Below are 22,126 nucleotides of genomic sequence, written 5' to 3'. Positions count from 1 at the left end.
GGAACTCACTCAACAGACTTGGGTAGTGAGGATGACTCACCCATAACTGACATGAGAATGACCAGTCTCTTCTTGAGAGTTTTCTTTGGAGGAATATGGCAGAACGGACTATAGAACTAAAAACTTACATGGGACATGTGAGCTTTTCCTATTAAGGTTAGGAGGGAAAGCTGAGAGGCAGACACCTTGTCTTCTTTCTGCCAAAGGAACGGTGGTTTTTCAAACCTTATTCAATGGAACAGCCAAAGAAGCCATGGCTGAGGATGAGAGAGTGTCTGAGCTTCAATTAAAACAGCTTTTATTCTTTTATATGTTGAATGTTTCAGTGAGATTTCAACCTGAAACATGAGTTTTGCTGCCTAAAAATGTCTGGGAAACCAGTTTAAAAAAATTCTACAACACCCTTCCCCAGGAAGTGAAGAGAGCCTGTAAGGCAAAGCGGGCTCATGGGGAAGCCATACCTGGCAGTGGCCCCAGGTGAGAGCCAACCACTTATTCAAACTCCAAAGGAGGACAGGGAAACGGAGTTTGGCTTCAGCCTCCACAGCAGGGCCACACACCGTGGTCCACCCCAGAGAACAGAACCCCTTAGACTTCTGAGCATGTGGAGAATAGTGAGCAGCCTGGCTGAGGCAGGAACTGCAAGGACAGGTCCTGAGGTGGTCAGTCACCAGCCACCATCTCCAGGAAGCCTTGCTACAACTTCCCAGGCAAAGTACAGCGTCTCTCGTAAGTCTGGATACTCCCTGCTGCCTCAGTGCCCGCTCGGAAGCTATCCTTGTTGTTGTTGGGGATGACTTCAACTTTCAGTGGAGACTTTATCTCATTACTTAGTGTGGGAGGCCAAGCAGATGTGGCTATAAGCCTGACCCCACAATGATCTCAGCAAGGATGCTCATCCCTGCCTCCCACAAATGTATGTGACTCCCAGCTGAACAAGCAAGTACAGACAGAGTGGTGAGATCTCCTCCTCCTACAAGGTCCTAAGACCTGAGCCCATGATCTGGGGATGGCTGCTAGGGGAGGCTAAGGGGGACATCTTTCATATATAATGCCCCTGGGAGGTCAAAGCAGCCACATCTCTACAGGCATGTGACAACCTTATTCTCCTCAACTGTCCTAATGCCCTCAGAGTGGTGAACCAGCAGTACTGCAGCTATGATCACATCACCCTTTGTTGCTGACAATCACCACAGTGTTAATCACAAATTCAGTTCATATTTTGAGCAAGAGCTCAAAAAGTCATCTTCTAAAATGTGGGTGCTGAGGAAAGGCTGGTAGCAAGTGCTGCCTGCCTAGCTCCAAGGGATGGGAGGGATGACAGGTTATTTATAGTGTGTGCTGATGTGCAGCCTTCAATTTGAAAACATTCTCCCACCTCCAGGAGGTAACACCCTATCTGAAAGAGCAGTGGTGTAGGATTCAGAAAGACCTGAGTTCAGATCCTAATTCTGACACTTATTAGGCTTGGCTTTTGGCAAGTCAATTAAACTCCTGGAACCCTAGTCTCCTAAATATTCCTCAAATCTGTGTAATGGCTGGAACTTCCTGTGTAGCACGGGTAAACAGGAGAACATGCGGGAGAGGCTCTGCGCCTCACCGCCTCCTGCCTATCAGTTCCCAAACAGCAGCACGTCCTCCAGGTCACTTGTCCCTGGTCCCTGGGATTCCCTCCACATTTTATTTTGGCTCTTCCTGCTAGCACTTCTCCAACAGTGCCCTAATTTCACAGTCCCCTTTGCATGGCCAGCTCTGTGAATAAGGGGTTGGCTGTTAGCTGCCCACCGTGATGAGCGCCATGCCTGGAACACACAATTGGTATTAGCTGATGGGAAGAACAAAGGCCTCCATTTTTCTGAGGTAGAGAGAAAGGAAAGAAGCTACAGGAAAATAGAGGTGGTTCTTGGAGCTGAAATTTGGAGCCAGTTGCTCCTCGACTGCTTCTGTCTCTGCCTCCTCCTTGTGTCTGCTCCACAGGAGAGTGGGCCAGGGCTGTAAGTGGGGGAAGTCTTTTTATTTTTTAAGAACAAACGCAAATACAACTGTATGTTTATGTGTATGATATGTATAAAGCAATGGCAAGACTGTTTCCATTGAAGAAGATTCTTAAATCACCAAGTGAGAGAAGGAGTGCTTCCAGCACCCCACGGGACCCCTTTTGAACAGGAGATTGTCATGCATCACTTATAGGGTTTTCAGTTTAGGGCTGTGTGCCCTGGAGAGTCCACAGGAACCCCAAAGACAGCAGAGAAATAGAGCAATTTATAACATCTCAGATGGAAACACAAAATTGATGTCGGTACACTTCTTTGTACACCATTAATCCGTTAGCACAGAGAAACTAGAAAAAGTCAGAACTTGAGCAAATACTGAGGAAGTTACATCCACATAGAGAGGAATGCACCTTTGGTTAAAAAGCAGGATCTAAGAAGTTATCTTCCGACTGCTCAGCCAGTGCAGCTAAAAGCCAGCCACCATCAGCCACACGTGCGAGCGAGCCAGCATGCTGCCCACTGCAGAGGGCACACCAAATGCTCCTTCCTGGTAACTAGCGCTATTCCACAGCCAGACTTGTTTGCATAAAAAAAGTTGGAGAACTTTGGGAAGGGTCCCAGTGTTCACCACTCAGTGCTGTGAAAGTACACGCTATTCTTTAGGTTTACAATGAAAACACGAATTTATTTAATGTGTGTGTGGGGGGAAAAACAGGACAGAACCAAAAATGGCATGTGGGAAAGGCAACAATATGAGCTACAAATTCATTTTTATAATAAAAATTCCTCGATATAAATTATAATCTCTGCATTTCTAAAATGGAATTATGGGGGGTGGGAAACATCTCACATGCTTTACTGCCAATTTTGGAAGAATGTGTATTTAAAACATTGTCCATGCCTTCATTTTTGCTATGAAATATATTTTTAAGGGACAGAAACTGAGGCACGTGTAAAAACATTTTACAGTAAACTCAATTATAAATGGAACTGCAAATACAGACTTGATAGAAGCTTTCCCATCTTTAAGACATGTGTTTTTGTTTTTTTTTAAGGTCTCACCTTAAATTTCTTTTTTAACTTAGAAAACAATATTAAGCATTGTGGAAGAAATCTGGCAGAAAATATCTCTGTGTTGGAAGAACACATGAAAAAAATTAGAATATGAATATTTTCAAAAATATATCAAAAGTACAAATTAATTCCTATTTTAATAATTTTACTATTTTATTAAAAGTAATTTCATGATGACCACTGTGGAAATGATTCTTGTTTATAATTTCCACATCAACTTTGTGTCCCTGGATTTTTTTTTCCTCTCTCCTAGCCCAGGGCTGCTTGGTGGATATTTGAAGGTTAAAAAAAAAAAAAAAATCAGGTTTTTGTGCTGAAAAGTTATCAAGACCAGCTCTCTGCTGCATTTGCATTGTTATTAGGGACACACACGCGCACACATACTGGGCTTAATGTGAGGCTAGTTCAGGAACAGAGAGATTAGACACAAAGAAATGTAAACAGCTCTCACATGCGAGGAAACTAGGTTACGAGAATCCCAGCACCAGGCATTCACCAGTCACCATGGAAAACAGGAAGTGAGATGCATAGCAACCACAAGCCAAAAAGCAGGAAAGCGCATACCTTTAGCTTGGAATGAAAATCACGAGATTTCCTTCTGGCAAGAACCTGAATGTGACTAGACACCTGCAGGGTAGGGGAAGGGAGGAAAACAAAGGAAAAGCCTGTAACCATGGAGATGAAAAGCCCCCTACAACTGGGCAAGCCAGACGTACCTTAATGGCGGCTTGAATTTCTCGAACTTTCTTTCTTGCTAAGACCTGTATATGACTAGACACCTACATTGTTCGGGTTTATGAGGGGAAACAAAACAAAACAAAACAAAAAACAAAACAAAAAAAGGAAATCAAATATAAAATTGCTACTCCTTAGGAGGGTTTGGGGTGGGGTGGGGTGGGGGGGGGGGGGAGGTTATTTGCATCGCAACAAAGCTCTGCAGTTAGGAATACACAGTCCCAGCCAGACACCAAGCCCCCAGCGCTGCTCTCAGCTTTTCAGACTGGGTCATCACTGCAGTGACTTGATTCAGGAGGAAAGTTCAGGCTAATCTAGTGTTTTTCTCACCCGGGAGCAATCACGAACACGGGATGAGAGGGGGAGAGTGGGGTTGTTTTCGTTATAAAATTAATAAGGCGGGGGTAGAGGTAAATGAAAATATTTATAGCTTCTCAGTATAGGGAGGGAAAATCCCCTTTTTCTCAATTTAGAAGAGACGATCCATAAATTAATTAGCACATTCTGCACAATCAAAAAGCTGAAGCTGTCGGTTGTATTCTGATCTCATTAAGAGCTCTGGATTCTGTAGCAAATGTTAAAATAATACTGACATGTAAATTAGATCTCAAAGTGAAATGGAAAGACCCAGTTAGCAGAGCATTTCCCCCCTTATAAGTATCTTTAATCCTTCCACTCTTTTGGGTATTGACTGGGCGCCAAGTGGATTTGCATATTATTACAAAGCGCAAAGTGTGAATACAGCCAGCCAGCCACCCTGTTAAAAATCTGGGTTGAAAACCACACGGATTTGCTGAACAACAAATTCACATTGGAGAGGTATCACCAACTGCTGCCTCAAAACATCCCAGGATGCTGGGGTGGGGAAACCAAGCCAAGCCTGGCTTCTGAGACACAATGATTCCACTGGGTAAACAAATTTGCATCTCTTTCCCTTGGACTTGGTTAAATTTAGAATAGTCCCCCAGTGAAGGGGTTGGGCGCATGACCAGAGCCCACGGACCAGCAGACGGCCCAGACCCAGCACGTTCCGCATGCTGGGAATTAGATCTTGTCTGTTTTTGTCTGTTTCAAAATTTTAGAACCTCCAATGTAATAGTTCAGCGACTCAGACTATGAGACAATGACTTTATTTTAAACACTCTAGCAACTCTAAAAAAAAAACACAAAACAAAAAAAAAACAGGATTTATGATAATACATGATCCTTGTATCTTTAACTTTGTCTTTGAGTTTAAATTATTCATTTTTTTTTTCAATTTTTGCCTTAAAAAAAAAATTACAGAGAAGCAGGAACTCCCCCATCCTCCTCACACCTCCATCCGGCTCCTGCTTTTACTTGTTTCCAACCGAATTTTGGTCTGATGTGATTCTCGGACTTAATGAGGACCACTGCACACTGTCAGGGGAACATCCACAGAACAGACAATGTCCTGCGCCTGAGCACTGGCAGGAGGCCACTTCCCTCTGTGCTGACTCAGCAGCCAGGCTCCGGCTGGGGCACATATAGCATTCCTGGGGAAAAGCTCTCCCCCATCATAAACACTCATGAAAACAACTCGTCACTGAGCAGAGGACTGGAAACTGCTGCTCAGACTTAATGAGACCACAGTTGAGCTTGCCTTCTGGTTTCATGATAATTTTTAAAATCCACAGACCCATCAGCATAGGTCAACATTAAAAAATAATTTTTTTTTACTGTTAACAGCTCACCCATGAGATGTTTGATCCCCTTTCCCCCGCCCTTCTCACTTTCTTTCTTTTTGTTTTTAGTTAAACAGGAATTTCTCATCCATTCCAGTTTTGAACTGGGTCAGAGATTTGGGCTGCTTTACATCAGGAAAAAAAGAGAGCCAGAGCCTTGACAAAGGGCAGAGGAAATGCCTGACACTGCTCTGCACAAATATATTTACGTTGTAACTTCATTTCAGTCACAGCAGCTACTAACACAAAAGCCATAGCTTAAGGAGCAACGGTTCCCTGGACGCACATCATTCAGTATCATATTCAGGCCAATACTCACGGCTGCTAGTGTTACTTTTTCATTGAAATGATGACTAATATTGTAGTTGTTCCAGGATTTCACGATGCACAAAAATCTCAAAATTTCATGGCTTGCAAGTATATTTGCACCTGCAGCAAATATGTAGTGTTTGCAGATGCATCGTTTGGAAAAGAAATATAACTTTTAAAATAACAGTGCAGGAACAGTTTTATATACTGTCCTTAGTAAAACTTTCCCATATGTATAAAAAGGGCTCTTAAGACCACATAGTCAAGGGTCACTGAAATGATGAACAGTGAAAACTGAGCCAATTTAAAACACCAATTTAAAACACCAATTTAAACATCACTGACGTCCTTACAGGGAACTCAAAATGGGGGCTCCTAGGAGCCAAAGCACAGACAGCCACTGCAGCCAAAATGCCTCCTTGGGCCATTCGCTGACATGCACAATTTCCAGGGAGGTTATTTTACCTGTTTTCTGGTCCTCGTCTTCCCTGTCCTGAGTTTGATGTATCTGGCTATCAATTCATTCCTACCTGCAAGAAAGAAGAATTTACAATAAGGTGGATCACAAACATTTTTAAAATGCCTCTGCAAGCTAGGGTATAATTCAGAATCTGTTGCAGCTGTAAGTTTATTAAGGCTAGGACAATAAAACAGTGCCATTGTTGTTTGCAAAAATACTTACTAGGAGAAAATAAGATGGGGGACATTAATTCTGAACTACAATCGGCAATTGAGGATAGAAATTTGCTTTTTAAAAGCGTGCCTTTTTGTTTCCTTGCATGCTTGCATCTAAATGGGTGGTCACTTGTGTAAGCAACAAATACAAGCATTAGTGTGGGAATCCGCAAACCCCATCTGTTTAGTCTTATTTCTCATATCCATTCCTCCTCACCCAGGTTTCTACTTGTAGTTACCACTAGTTAGAGTGATTATAGCCACAAGAGAACGAGCTGCTGTGGCTACAGAAACCCTACAATGGTAAGTGAATAGTATGAAAACACACCTCCTAAAAGTAGTCACTGCATTAGTACCTACACACAAGACTGTGTCTGTGAAAAAGAATGACTCAACCTCCTCAAGGCTTTATAATCTCTTTTTTTTTGGGGGGGGGGGGGGAAGGAGTGGAAGGAAGGGGGAGAAAGTGTCTAAAAGTATATCCAAAAACTTTCCATCAGTACCCCGCCAGGAGAGAGAAGTTTCAAACAGATTACATGACTTCAAAGAACTATAACAGGAAAGTATAGCCCCACAGCTGAGTGAGGAAATGTAATACAATATGACATAAAAACCCACTCTTACAAGGCATGGGTTCAAACTGTAACTATAATCGTAACTGTATAGCTAGTTGTATAATTTGTGCTTGCTGTCTTACTTCCCAGACATACTCCCTGAAGAGAGCAAGAACTTGGTCGTACTCCCCAAGCTTGGCTCCTATTGAAAGAACAAACAAGGAAGTAACACAGCCTCTGCTGAAAGACAGTGGCCACGTCCACCCTGTCCCTGGCAGAGGAAAAAACCGGCAGCACTAATGAAGACCAACGTGAGAGTGTCCTGGTGGAAATCTTGTCTAAGAATTCTAAATACTGTCCCATCATTGTCTAGAACATTCCTGTAAGCACGGTTCTGTCTACCCCCTGCGTGTGCTAGGACCTTGCAATGCACTGTCAGCCCTAGAAGACAAAGGTACCATGGAGGCTTGGAGCTGGAAAGTGTCTATGGGTCATCCACTCTCACTCTTAAAAGTCTAAATCCTTATTAGCTGAAGCCAGCACTTCTAGAATTCAGGAAGCGGTCCATTTCATCTTAAAACATTTAAGATTAAAAGGACCCTCCTTATGTGTGGCCTCTTGTGACTTTCTTCCTCAGGTTCTTCTTGTTCCTCTTCATAAGAATCAAGGCTAGCCACTGATGCACATGACTAACTTTCAGATACTAATGACAGCTTTCAGATCCTCCTGGAGTTGTGTCCAGGCCAAGCCTCCCCTGCTCCTTTGTTATCTGTGACAAGCTTTGGAGCACTCCCCCCACACATCCTGTGACCATCCTTTGTCTATTTTCCTTGCAAAGCCTGAAGCCCAGAACTGCAGGGATGCTCCTGCTGGGACAGCTCCACAGCAGAGTGGTACATCACCTCACTAGTCCTAAATACTGCACCTGCTCATGCAGCACTGCCTCTGATTTGGGGGGACAACAATGAATTGCCAACATGCTTCAATTTAAACTCCTATGTTCTTTTCATATCTGTGCCAAGTCCTTTTAAGCATAGTTAGAATTTTCAAATCCAAATACAAACTGACATTTGTATTTCATCCCATTAGATTAAGCCTGTCATTCCAGCCTGTTGGGATCTTCTCAGATCCTGATTCTATAACTTAAACTCACCCTTCAACTGCAGAAAAAGAACCTGGAAATTCAGTTTTGAGGATTGCTTCTCTAAAGATTCCCTTTCAAACTTTTTTGAGAACTACCAATATCTCCTTGTAGTGTCATCAGGTCTACTTCTCCATCTCTCAGATGGTTGTACAGATTTTGCAATTTGTCTCAAAGGCTTGCAGACAGCAGGGCCCAGCTAGGAGTGCCTAATTACCAGAAGCCAGACCTAAATGACAATGTCTGCGAACGAGCCAAGCATGGTCCAGCTCGGGGCCTCACTGTGCACCCTTTTCAATTTTATCTGAACCTTATCCAGATGGCAAAATGTCTCCTGCCTCACACAGCATATTCTCTGTGAAAGTAGACAGAATTACTTGTTACATGTAATACATCACCTACACAACTAACTTAATTTCTTATGGCACTTGGTTGAATGAATGGGGTTAATATCTAGGATGACCACATTTGTGTAGACCCTGTAGTCTACACAAATGGAACCCCTTAAGAGTTAAACAATACCAACTCATATGTTGATTACAATGCTTCTAAAAATTGGTACTTCTCCAATAGGCGCTCACTGGGTATTTACCGTGCAGAGCACTATGCTACCGTCATCATTTCACTGAACACCTGCCATAATTCACGTCCCGATGACCCTTCAAACTATGTGTTTCTTTTAGACCATATTTCAAGCCATAAAGAGTAATTAACTTGAGGTTCTTATATGTTTCTTCTTGCCTCCTTAAGGAATATCATTGATTCAATTTTTCTTTTTCCTAGAAAGAGACTTTTATTTTATTTTTATAATTTTTAAAAATATATTTTTATTGATTTCAGAGAGGAAGGGAGAGGAAAAGAGAGAGAATCAACAATGATGAGAATCATTGAGCAGCTGCCTCCTGCATACCCCCTACTGGAGGATCAGGCCCACAACCCAGGCATGTGCCCTGACCTGGAATCAAATAATGACCTCGTGATTCATGAGTTAATGCTCAACCCCTGAGCAACTCTAACTTGGCTATTTTTACAACTTTAAAAATTCAACTAATATGAAGCATCTATTGTGATCGAAGCAGTGTTAATCACTTTATTTCATATGAATTTTTTTAATGACCATCAGGGTGGCTTTGTGCACAGAAAAACACTATTTAGGTTTACCTGTTAATATATATATGTATGTGTATATATATATATATATATATATATATATATATATATATATATTTCATTTGCTTAGTTTTTTTAAGAAAAACTTTTAATACCTAATTCATTCTGAAATTGTTAAGTTCAACTCATATTACAATTTTTATAATCACTTTCAAAGGTCCATTTGAATGATGGATGGCCATTTTTACAAACCTAAACCCCTTTAAACATTTAAAACTGTATTGAATTTATACTGTATTTAATTCTTTTCAATATTAGAACTATGTGATTCAACTTATAAAAACTTTCCTTAAACAACTCTTAAAAATTTAATAAATTATCCTAAATACTCTAATATTGCTTACAAATATAGTGAGACCTCAATCCTCCCTCAAATCAAGTCTAAATTAATCACTCCTTGGCACATTTTAATTTAGCAATACAGGTTAACCTGTTAAATGGGCCATTTTATTTTATTTTGGGGGCAATTATTTTAAATAATTTCTTGAAATATCAAATATGCATATATCCTTTAAGTAAAAATACTAATAGTATAGCTTTGATTCTATTAACATCTTTTACTTTTATTTCTAAATCTTCCCAGAATTAAAATATGCTCACCTTTTAGGAAACAAGTATGCCATTCCAAATGATTTTGGAATTTTTTTTTGGCTGCTTGGGGTTGTACATATTTTGGGGAAATCAACTAAGTTCCAAATGGATTCTTGTCAGTAACCCTGATAAGACATCCTGAGACCTATTTTTCTTTCTATAGCCTGACCCTCTAAAGTGAATGGATCCATACAGTCCAGAGCTCTGGATTTGAATCATGGTACTAAGTTATAGAATTCCCTTACCAAGGATAGGGAGCTCAGCGGCACCAGCCACCATTGGTGTAACTGGCAATGGGTCTCTGGTCCACACAGCACCGTCTTATTTGCAGCCATGATCAGGATGTTGGGTGTTGGAAATGTGAACCCTCATTTCTCATTTCTCTCTCTCTTCCAAATACACACACACACACACACACACACACACACACACACACGGTGGTGCTTTATCCGGTGAACCTTACATTGCAAAAATGAATTTCAATGAAGTTAACTTTAAAGTTAATCATGACATTCCTAAACTAATCCTACAGTCATGTGAGGACCATCTACTTTGTGCCTATGATGCCTGTCTGATACATCAGGGATATAAAGAGAGGACTGCCTGCCTGCCAAGAGTTCACTGTCCCACACAAGGGCTAAGATACAAGAGCAAATCAGCTCTACACGTCAGATGACAACTATTGCCACGAAGGAGGTTCTAGTAGCGTGCATGGTATTTGACCACAAATAACTCAGGGAATCTAGAAAGCCTTCCCCAAAGTGGTGGGCCATAAGCTAGGCCTTTAAGGATATTTTGTATTTTCTCCAACACTTTATTATGAAAAATCTCATACATACAGAAAAGTTTTTTACAGAATGAATTTTACAGTGATCACTATATAGCCACTATCTAGAATCTACCACTCACTTTTTCTATACCTGCTTTATCACATCTTTCCCTTCTCTCCATTCCTCTATTTATTTTACCAACCCATCTTATTTTACTGATGTTGTTATTGCATTTCAAAATAAATGGCAGGCATTAACCCTTCCCCCTTAAATACTTCAGCATGCATATCACTCATTAGAGTGACAAGACTGATTTTGACAGGTAAAATGGAGGGGAATAGGTAAAGACCATTTCAGACAAAGGAAGCACCATTTCTTTAAATATATAAGCTGAAAACTGGAACATTAAAAAACAAAACAAAACAACACAAAAGCCCACACACATGTCTGCTGCCCCTCAAGTTCCCTGACCACGGCACTCTCTTTCTGAGCTCAAGAGGCTCCAGGTCCTGCACTCAAAGCACCCACAGCATTCAGGACTCATCTCCTATAAATCCGTAATAGCTAATAGAGCTGAGTGGCAATGTCGCACTTCACCACTCAGTGTCATTATACTACTGGTTCTCTGAACATAAAATTCCCTTCAGAAATGCACACCCTATCACTTCTTTAAGTCTGAGATTTGATAGCTGCAGCTGCCCCTCCTTTTCCCACAGGCAGCAGCATAGATAAGCACAGCCTGACCTGCCATTTTCATACTATGATCTTCACCAGGCATCGCAATCCCGTTTTTATTTTATTTTTCCTTTCCCCTAAAGAACATAACACAGTTGAAATTGAGCCCATCATCGGCTTCTCCTGCATCCAGATTGCTTCCTGCTTAAAGGGGCAATAGAGAGAGATTGCTGCAGAAAGACCTGGAGTTTGCACTGTGCTTGCCTTACTCAGACAGAAGACTGGTTAACGTTGTTGTGGGCTGTGTGCGTAATGGGATGTGGCCTCAAGGTCATGTTTGAGGCACAGCAAATGCAAGGTCTGTGGCTAGAAATTGCAGCCCAGAGACACTGGGCTTTAACAGCCTAAGAGCCACTTTGTACTTGAATGGAGTCAGGGAGCCACAAAGGAAGAAGTAACAAGTGGACTGCTCCCTTCCTTGGCTGCAGCCATGTCTTAGGCCAACTCACACCCAGAGAAGGCTGAACTGGCGTGGACCTGGGGAACTCGGAGGAGCTCTCTGCTGGCTTTCCATTCACTGGGAGGGATATGTGAGGATTACCAGGCTATAAGATTCAGAATCAGAAAGAAAACTCAAGCTTCTCTTGGCTGCTAAACAAAAGCTATACCAAAGGAGTACCAATGTTATGGTTGCTGCCATAGGGTCTTCACAAACCCTGAGTTAGCCTAATAGTACTAGTAGACTACTAGAATGTTCCTTGTTAACACCTCGAGCTTTCTGAGCTCTGTACCTGAGCATGCAATTGCTTTCACAGTCCGTATTGCCCTTGCCCATTTTTATGTGTTTGGATTCTGTCCACCTTTCAAATGCCTCGTCCTTCATGAACCTTCCCACCAGAGATGACTCCCCCGTCTCTAAACATTCGCAGTCCTGGGCCTTGGCCTCTTTGCTGCTGGCCTATGTCCTTTCTGTCTTAGGTCTATCATTTCAGTACATGTCACGGCTCCATCCATCCACATCAAGTCACTGAGAACAAGAACTAATGGCACCCATCTTTTTTCTGCTTGCCCAATATTTGACCCTGAATCACCAATATAAAGTAGAAAAAGAAAAACAGGAAAGAAGCAAAGAAAGATGTCTTCCCTGAGTGACAGCGCCATGGAGCGTGGCTCCATCCTCTGGAGGACAGAGCAGCAGTGCCCACACTGACAGAGTGGTTTACAAAAGATTTGCCCATTCTTGCAAGTTGGTGTTAAAACTCCTTAGCCATGGACCCTTTTGTTTCAGCTGAGGCTCATCTAAAGGAAAAAATATCTTAGGACATCAAAGTCAACAACCAAAAAGCACAGACGGCCCTAGCCTTTTTGGCTCAATGGATAGAGCGTCAGCCTACAGACTGAACTGGATTCCATTCCAGTCAAAGGCACATTCCTGGGTTTCAGGCTCGATCCCCAGTAGAGGGCATGCAGGAGGCAGTCGATCAATGATGCTTTTTATCTCTTTCCCTCTCCCTTACTCTCTGAAATCAATTATAAAAAAAAAAAAAAAAAAAGTACAGATGCAGGAGACACTGTGAGAACCAAATGTCACCAGTCAGGGAGACGTCTACAGAGAGATGTTCAATGACCCTGTCCTGAAGCTCTGGGGACTCTCTAGCTATGGTTATGGCCAAAGGAGACAGTACAGGGTCTGTATTAACTAACCAGTGAGGAATTAATAATTAACCTTTTCTTCCATGCTGCTGCCATTGCGCTAGCAACACTGGGAAAGAAAGAAGGGCTACCAAAGCTGGCGAGTCACCCGTTAGTCAGACACCACCTGCACCTACAAAAGCACGAACAACATGCTAGAATTATGGGGTGGGGGGGTGCGCTAGAATTATTGGGGAGGGGGAAAGAAGGAGGGAAGAGGCCACCTCTGCCTTCTAAGAGCTTATACCTTGAAGGACTCTCACACATTAGAATGGTGTAGAGCCACCCTATCTTCCCTGATGGAACAAAAGAGTGAACGAGAGGGATGCAGAACCACGGTGGGAGAGGGGTACACAGCTAAGATTGGGGATCAAGGAAGGTTCAGGGAAAAGGGCACTGGAACCAGTCCTAGCGTGTTGCCAATGAGGAAGTTCAGACACCAATGCCTCTGTTAATCTCCAATATAAATCATTGACTAAAAATCAGCACCAAAGTGGAAAATCACCAGAATGGGCCAGGCAGCCTGTTCTGGGTTGTCAGGGTTGGCACTGCATGTTCCTGATCTAAAGGTTTACAAAAGGGACTGATGGCCTTCAGGAGGTAAACAGTAGCAGGTCCCTGAAATATCCTGTGTCTGCATTCGCCTGGGGCTTACAAGGAACAGCTTTAGAAGCAAAAATACACAGAGGACGGCTGTGTTAACCCCTGGTTATTCAGAACTCACTCCTCTCATACCTTCAAAATCCCTGGCAATAACCCAAGTCCCACCTTCTTGGAGTTCCTATCACTCAGTGGTAGCTGATAACATTATCAAGTGATGGCCCCATAAAACACTGTGTTCCCCTTCATCTTACTGGGACAGCTTACCAACTACACATTTGTATTAGATTACAAGGGGTCAAGTAAAAATGTCTAATGCTATGGATTGAATACAATCCTTCTACAATGTGTAGAAGTTTTTTTTTTTTATTGATACTTCTAGAAGGAAAAGAAATAGGAATAAAGTATGTTTTTCTAATGGCTTATTCTCTATGAAGCAACAGAGAGATGCTACACAATCACCTTTGAATCCTCTAACAAATAATTTTACTAGCCTTAATACTTAATTCTTCTTGTTATTCATCTGTCTAATCCCCCCGACAGGTTCTCAGGGGAGTTTTAGTCGTCTCGTGAGCATTCATCTTTTCTTTCATGCCCACACCTGATTAGGTTGCTTTCCTACATTAACAGTTCTTTGTCCACTATAAGAAAAACATAAATGCCTTAGCCTGAAGCCTAGGCCTAGCAGCCCGTACCTGTAAAGAGCTCCTCTGTTCTAGCACAAGGAGCTTCATAGAGTTCTCTAAGTCACTGTCATGCTTTTCCATACCTCTATGTCTTTAAATGTCCTTTCCTGCAAACTCCTATTCATCCCTATAAGCCCCAACTGAAGTATTCCTCCCTGAAGTCTTGAGGGAGCCATCCACACTAAGTAAGTCATTTCTTCCTTTATACCCTTATGTGCTAAGGAAGCAGAGACTCAAAAAATGGATGAATAAATGAGCTCTTCTTTTCTACATGAAGAAAAATGAGGGGGAAAATGAGCTAGAAATCGATTATATAAATTGGGCAACACTAATAATACTACCTGAAATGTGTACTCCCTTGTAGTGTTATGACTATTTCAGTGACAGGCAGTACAATTTTCTAGACTTTCATTCTGCTCTCTTAAGTTGGCCCAAGTGACACCAACACATGCTCTTTTCCTTCTCCCTCCCCCCCGCCCCCCTTCCGACCTCCACATGCCATGGTAACATGGACCTGGTCCAGAAAAATAGTAATCTCAACATTAACCCAGGAGAGCCTTGTTAATGAAAAACTTTGTTAAGAACACTCTGTTTATTTATTAATTATTTGACGTTAAAGAAGTGTGAAATCCACACATTCCAAGGACTAAAAACTGCTGGTCTTTAAAGGAGAATCTTTAATGGTGGCAATGTTACGGACTTATTGCAGCTTTTTTTTTTTTTTTTTTTTTTTTTTTTGTAGTTTGTTTTTTACTTAAATGTATGATTGCCTAGATCTTCCAAAGGAAGTTGGACTTGTACTATTAGCTATGTGAACAAAGGCCAATTTGCTTAACTTTTCTGGGCCTCTATTTTCTCACTTTTAAAATTGGGGTAAAGCACCTAACCTGCAGGAGTGTTGTTTGCATAAGCAGCAACTGATGGAGGTGGTGGCCCCCCACGATGATGAAAAGTGGTCTTATAACTAGTATGTGATGTCACTGCACTTGGGTCATGTTTTCATTGTTTGAACCGATATATAAGGTTTCTGTCCAGGAGAATTACCACGTTGTCCAGTATAAATCTCCTATGCTTCTACTTTCAATGTTATTGAAACTGAACATCTTTTCCATGCGATACTGAAAATATTCTCACAATCTTTGTATCATCCTAATTTTCAAAGTGATACTGCCATAAGCACTATTTCCCAGTGAAAGGAGCCCTTCATTGAATAGCTTAACACTAATAGTACGTCATGCAAGCTACTTACTTGCCACAATAACCTTTTAATTTAGAATAGATTTTTCATTGAATAAAATAGCAGAAATTAGGTTTTTGCCAAGAGCTAAGTATGGCAAAAATTCTTATAATGTGTAGCAGATCATAAAATTATCTCTCTGAATAGGCTGGAGGCATTGCATTAAACAGCATGTCCCTCACTGGATTTCCAGAATTTAGTTCTTAGTGTAAAAACACAACTATTGCTAGGTGAACTAAGTGTCAACTTCTGTAACTACTATAATAGCAGCTATACAAAAGTGAATTATGCAAGCATTAAATCAAAATGACACTCACACGGGATTACCCGCTGCTTGGAAAACATGCTAAAGTGAAATCTAAGTGTCTAGTTTCTTAGTAATTCTTTTAAAACTACCAGGTGTACTGGTTAATAATGCAGATATTTTTCAATAGATGGAGTTACACATATGTTGATATATATGCAATCTGATATGTATGCTATTTGGTTGTATTGACTGTAAGCTTCAAAACTGCATATGTCAAATTTTCTGAAGTTGTTAACATCATAGATATTTTTATGCTTAAAAATGTCTAATTTCGTGCCAAAAAAAGAGCATTTGCGGGAAGTTTTAATTCATTACTTTATTTTGAAGAAAAGTGTTGCTGAATGTTATCATATATTTCAGGAAGCTTATGGTGAACATGCTCCATCTCAAGATACTTGTGAACACGTGTTTAAATGCTTTAAAAGTGATGATTTCAATGTGAAACACAAAGAATGTCCAGGTCAACCAAAAAAGTTTGAAGACCAACAATTAATAAGCATTGTTGGATGAAGATGTATATCAAACTAAAAAACAACTTGCAGAAAGATTAAACATTGTTCAGCAAACAATTTCCGATCATTTACAAGCAATGGGAAAAATTTTAAAGAAAGGAAAATGGGTGCCATATCAACTGAACAAAAGATAAATGGAAAATTGAAAAGTCATCAGTAAAATATTGTGTTAAGGGCACAAAAGAAAGTCTTTTTTGCATCGAATTGTGACTGGCGATGAAAAGTGGATTTATTTTGAGAATCCCAAATGCACAAAATCATGGGTTGATCCAGGTCAACCATCAACATCGACTACAAGGCCAAATCGCTTCAGAAAGAAGACAATGCTTTGTGTTTGGTGGGATCAGGAAGGTGTGGTTTATTGTAAGCTTCTAAAACCAGGTGAAACCGTTAATACTGATAGCTACCAACAACAAATAATCAATTTGAACCACACTTTGATCATGAAGTGGCCAGAATGTGGCAGAAGACATGGCAACATAATTTTGCTTCATGGTGACTCACTATCACACACTTCAAAACCAGTTGAAGACACATTAAAAGATCTTGCCTGGGATGTATTAACCCATCTGCCGTATTTACCAGACCTTGTTCCTTCAGATTACCACTTGTTCTGATTGATGGCACATGCACTTTCTGAGCAGCATTTCAAAGTATACGAAGAAGTGGAAAATTGGGTTTCTGAATGGTTTGCCTCAAAACAAAGTTCTATTGGGACGGTATCCACAAAGTACCTGAAAGATGGGGAAATGTGTAGCTAGCGATGGACATTACTTTGAATAAAGCACTTTTGATGATTCTCTTGAAATTATCGTGTTTTCTTTTATTACAAAATCCGCATTATTAACCAGTCCACCTGGTGATATGGACTCCATGATGATAAGAGACTTTTTCTTTTTTTTTTAAATGCACACAAACTGGAGAATATGAACTCTGAGGGGTAAGCTAAGTGAAATAATATGGTGTGGCAGGTAGAGATGAAGTAAGATAGTGGAAAGTTTGATAGGACTGCTTAAACATACATAGTATTCAACCTTCACATTCACCTTATTCCCATCATATAAATACTTAACCTGAGGTTCAAAGAAGTTAACAAATTTGCCTAAGATACCACACTAGTAAGTGGTTGAGTTGGAATTTGAGCCCAGCTTAATCTTCCAAGCTCATTATTCCTTAATTTTAGACCAACTGTTCTGAAAATAGCCTCTACAGTAAGTGAGCTTCTCACAAGATCATGACTATTTAATGAGAACAAAAATCTCAGAAAGAAAGGGGCACAATTTAACCATGAATTGTTTGCATTGCGCATACATCATTTTAAAGTTCTGCATCACTACCGACAAAACAGGGTAAAACCTCAACTCCTCTTTATGCACTCAAGGCCTGCATAGTCTGGCCCCAGTGCACTCCCTCCTCCCCTGTTCAGTAACATCTACTGAATATTTTCTATGTAAAAGGCATTGTGCTAGGCACTGCAGGCAACACACCCTGGAATAAATACACATTCTCTATCCTCAAGTAGTTTTTGCATCAAATGAGGAAGAAATGAGGCAAGAAGCCACATAAAAGTAATAAAAGGCAGAGTATTAGGAGGATGAGAGGAAACATTGAAGAAGAGTCAGATAAAATCCAGAGAGGTTTCCTCCTATGGTTGCCATGTTCAGACAACATTATTCTGATCTCAAAACCAGGAGAAGCCAAAGGCAATCATGCACGGGCCAATCATTAAGTGGCTATGAAATGGGCTTTCTACTGTAGGCGGTGATCAAGCAAACCAAGTAGGTTACCTCTCTTGGTTGAGTTTTAGATTCAGAAGAGTCAACCCATTTTTATTCTTTCAAATTTCAGATTACCCAGCTAACATGCCATATTTGTCCCTGTAAAAAATAAATATGTGCCCTAGACAGTTTGGCTCAGTGGATAGAGTGTTGCCCTGTGGACCAAAGGGTCCTGGGTTCGATTCTGGTCAAGGACATGTATTTGGTTACAGGTTCCTCCTTGGTCTGCTCGGGGCTCATGCAGGAGGCAACCAATCGATGTGCTATTCTCACCAATGCCATGCTGGGTGCTGTTTCCTTTGAGTGAATGGCTATTCTCAAGGTTCCATTTTTGCTGAACACTGATTTCTGAGTTGCCAAGACCCAGTTCAAATGGCACTTCCCAACTCCCTGGCAATTGGTCTGCCCTGCCCCTTTGACTCACCATACTTCATGCACACACCTAGCACTGGGGCTGCCATACTATACTCTTCTTAGGAGAGTTTACACTCATCCTTGACAAATTATCAGCTTCTTGAAGGCAGGGTCCATATCATGCTCCCATAGTCCTCCCATCCTCCAAATCCTGGCATTGTATTGAGACCATGCTACTTAAGGATGCTGCTACTGTGGATTTGAGACTCTTCTTGAAAGAAAAAACATTTGAAGTGACATCATGGCAGGAAGAGAGGGAGGAAGAAGGAAAGGAAGAACAGAAAAAGCAGACATGGGATATAAACAACGATACAACAGAGTTCCTGCCTTCAAGAACGAACGCATTGCCTACTTCAGCAATTTTCAACATTTTTCTTCTCATGGCACATATAAACTAATTACCAAACTTCTGCAGTGTACCAAAATATATACTACAATTTTTGCCGATGTGACAAAAATAGGTATAATTTTGATTTATTCATACCAGACAGCTATTGTTCTGTTGGCTGTTATCATTGTTCTGTTGGCTTTGACAATCTAAGGCAGTGGTCGGCAAACTCATTAGTCAACAGAGCCAAATATCAACAGTACAACGATTGAAATTTCTTTTGAGAGCCAAATTTTTTAAACTTAAACTTCTTCTAATGCCACTTCTTCAAAATAGACTCGCCCAAGCCGTGGTAATTTGTGGAAGAGCCACACTCAAGGGGCCAAAGAGCTGCATGTGTGTTTGCGAGCCATGGTTTGCCGACCATGGATCTAAGGGAAAAGAGGTCAGTGCCCCTGACTAAATAGTCAGGTACTGCATGTTTTAAAAATTCCGCTGCACACCAGTTGAAAATCGATGGCCTGGTTGAATGCTCATGGAATGCTGAAATACTCATGGAACCTTTTCTCTTCTTAAGCTCCTAGAAATGGAAGATGCACCCATAATCATAACTGAGGTAGAGGGTGGCAATAAAGAATGATCAGTGGCTGTTTTATTTCCAGTGAAAAGAAACTAGAAAACTTAATGCCTTCCCTTCTTCGAACTTATCTCACTCTACTCTGTTTTTAATTCTTGCGACCTCCATCAATTTTGGATTTAACATCCTGCCCAATCCACCACCCACTCAGAGGATAACATTCAATTTCTCAAACAGAGAAAAACAAATTTTCTAATAAATATCTCAACTTTTTCATAGGTAGGATAGATAAGAACTAGACAAAATGCAGATGAGTTGATGTAGCTTCAATTATAAGCTCATTCATTACCTACATTTCATTTTTAAAGCCCAAACTACTTATCCTTTCATGGCTCCAGCCCTGAAGGTTGCTTTGCAAAGATATGTCAGAGTGAAATTATCCAGCAAACCCTTGTGTGGATAAAAGATTCCATGAGTCAACAACAACAACCGCTTAAGCAGTTTAAACCAACAAGCAAGATGCCCTCTATTTAAATGCTATGAGAGAATCTATTTTAAGCCTTTAAAACCCCTTTGGGCAGGTGTTTAAGCTGTGTACAGACTGAGCCTGTGTAGGCTCTGGGGGTGGGGGAGGGTGGGCTCCACTCTTCATGCAGGCAACATTTTGTTCAGGCAATCTTCCTGCAGCAGGTCATGTGACAAAGGCCAAATAAACAGCATCTGGGGATTTTCAATTACAGACCTTCGCCCAGCATGCCTGCACTGTAATCTCTACCAGATGAGGCTCAGGCCTCCCTATTTTCAATAATTCACACACTGTGTACACATAACATGACAATAAGGGCATTCATGGTGTGGCCTGATTCGCAGATCAAAGCTAGCAAAGGGCCAGCTGTAAGCATGCTCTGCTGCTGGATGATTCGTGCTTTTCACGGGCTTGGAAAGACACTCTGCAGGACCTGGCAAGCCAGCCTCTTTCCTGTGCAGTATGCTGAGCAACCTCTGAGCATGGACTGGGCACAGACTTCTGGGACATCCAGAGAGGCAACCAATTCCATGTGCATTTGCAAATACTGGCAGCTTCAAACCCTAATCTCCTCCACAAGCTGCCTCTCAGAGACGGCCTTATCTTGGCCAGTGCAAGACCTGTGCAGAAGCTCTAGCACTCCTGGGAGCAGGTGGTTCTTGAAAACAAACCTGCTCTAAAAAGAGAGTGAGTTTCCTGTACTTAATAAACCCTCAGCTACGTCCTCGAGTTTACAAATTTATGGGCTATGTAGATTCCTTTTAGTGGGCCCACACATACAAGCGACTCAGGCACAAACTACCTGGAGGTACATTTTTAATTCATGGGAAATGAAATAGGACACTTGTTATTACTGAAATCCCTACACATTAACTCAATTAACTCGTGTGTGTGGACTGACGCATTTAGCCACTGTGTGTGTGTGTGTGTGTGTGTTTTTTTTGTTTGTTTTTTTTTGTGTGTGTGTGTATACGCGCACTCACACATGAGTGCTTTAAAGGTATTCAGCATTCTCAAGCCCACAACATTCCACATGTCTATTGCCCTGCAGGGAGAGTTGCCGCTGGAAGAAATAGGGACACTGCTTCCTCATATAAAGATTTCATACCCGTCAATCAGAACAGGAACCCAGAGAAAGCCATAATAGTGACTTCCTCGGCAGCAAACACATGCTGTTCACCAGCTGCAGGCTGTGTGTCCTTACCCCTTTTCTCTCTCATTCAGAATGGTTTCCTCTTAATCACAATAATCCCCAAAGTGCTAAAACATATCAATCGTTGGGTAAGCCCTGCCTACAAAGGGCCAGCCGGCTGGCTTTTATGGCCTTGTCCAACAGCAGCTGATACTTCATTCAGTGACAAATCCAATTTAGTAGTTACAAGAGGTTTAGCATCCTTGAAAAAAATATTGGGGTTGATCTGGCATTCTGGAGTCAGCAAATGCTCCACTGCCATATTGTTGCAGAGATTATTCTGCTGTCATATTTGGATGTCTACAACTGTCTCGCACCTTCTCTACTCTTGCCCCCCAGAATCTGATAGTGGTGGTGGTGGTGGTGGCGGTGGCGGCAACAACAATTTAATCCCCAAGTAAAAAATACAGGCAACAATCATACTTGGAAATTGAATAAATAATGTGATTTACTCTTCCCCACAACACACACACACACACACACACACACACACACACACAGAGAGAGAGAGAGAGAGCACTAATTGGTTCTATTTTTCAAATGGGAATTTTGAATCCATTGAAGTGAAAAGCTATGGTGTAAAACTGATTCTAATCTAACCTTTGGATTCTAGGTCAGCTTTGAAGAGTAAAAGGAGAGAAACAGAACATAAATATTTAACCCTTGGAATGAAATTTGTCTTCTTAAAAACTAAATGCAGGAATAACGTGAAGATCTTGTAATTAATTTTTTCACATCCATTTTTAAACACCAAAATGTAAAAACAAAGAAAAGTTTTAAATCATGATGGGGGAAAGCAAATAAATTGAACAAAAATAACCCCACAGTTTTTGAATATTTAATATATTTAAGGAGATATTAATCTTTACAGATACTCATATAAAAT

The 22,126-nt window shown here is 41.1% G+C and overlaps 1 protein-coding gene across 7 annotated transcripts in view; it reads right to left on the bottom strand.

Annotated features, from left to right (window-relative positions):
- Positions 1–22,126, bottom strand: part of TEAD1 (TEA domain transcription factor 1) — a 256,121-nt gene that overhangs the window by 66,602 nt on the left and 167,393 nt on the right. For 4 of the 7 annotated variants that reach the window (XM_084893780.1, XM_084893775.1, XM_084893776.1 and 1 more), the window contains 3 exons: positions 6,281–6,345; positions 3,785–3,847; positions 3,633–3,695 (listed from right to left, as the gene is read on the bottom strand). In XM_084893780.1, the coding sequence (XP_084749906.1) occupies positions 3,633–3,695; positions 3,785–3,847; positions 6,281–6,345 (191 nt within the window). The remainder of the gene's footprint in view (positions 1–3,632; positions 3,696–3,784; positions 3,848–6,280; positions 6,346–22,126) is intronic. The other 3 variants (XM_084893778.1, XM_084893779.1, XM_084893777.1) reach the window with 2 other exon arrangements.

The sequence above is a fragment of the Pipistrellus hanaki genome (genome assembly GCF_964339955.1).
Source record: "Pipistrellus hanaki genome assembly, chromosome: 9".
In the NCBI taxonomy this organism is placed as follows: domain Eukaryota; kingdom Metazoa; phylum Chordata; class Mammalia; order Chiroptera; family Vespertilionidae; genus Pipistrellus; species Pipistrellus hanaki.
This window is presented reverse-complemented; position numbering and strand designations above follow the sequence as displayed.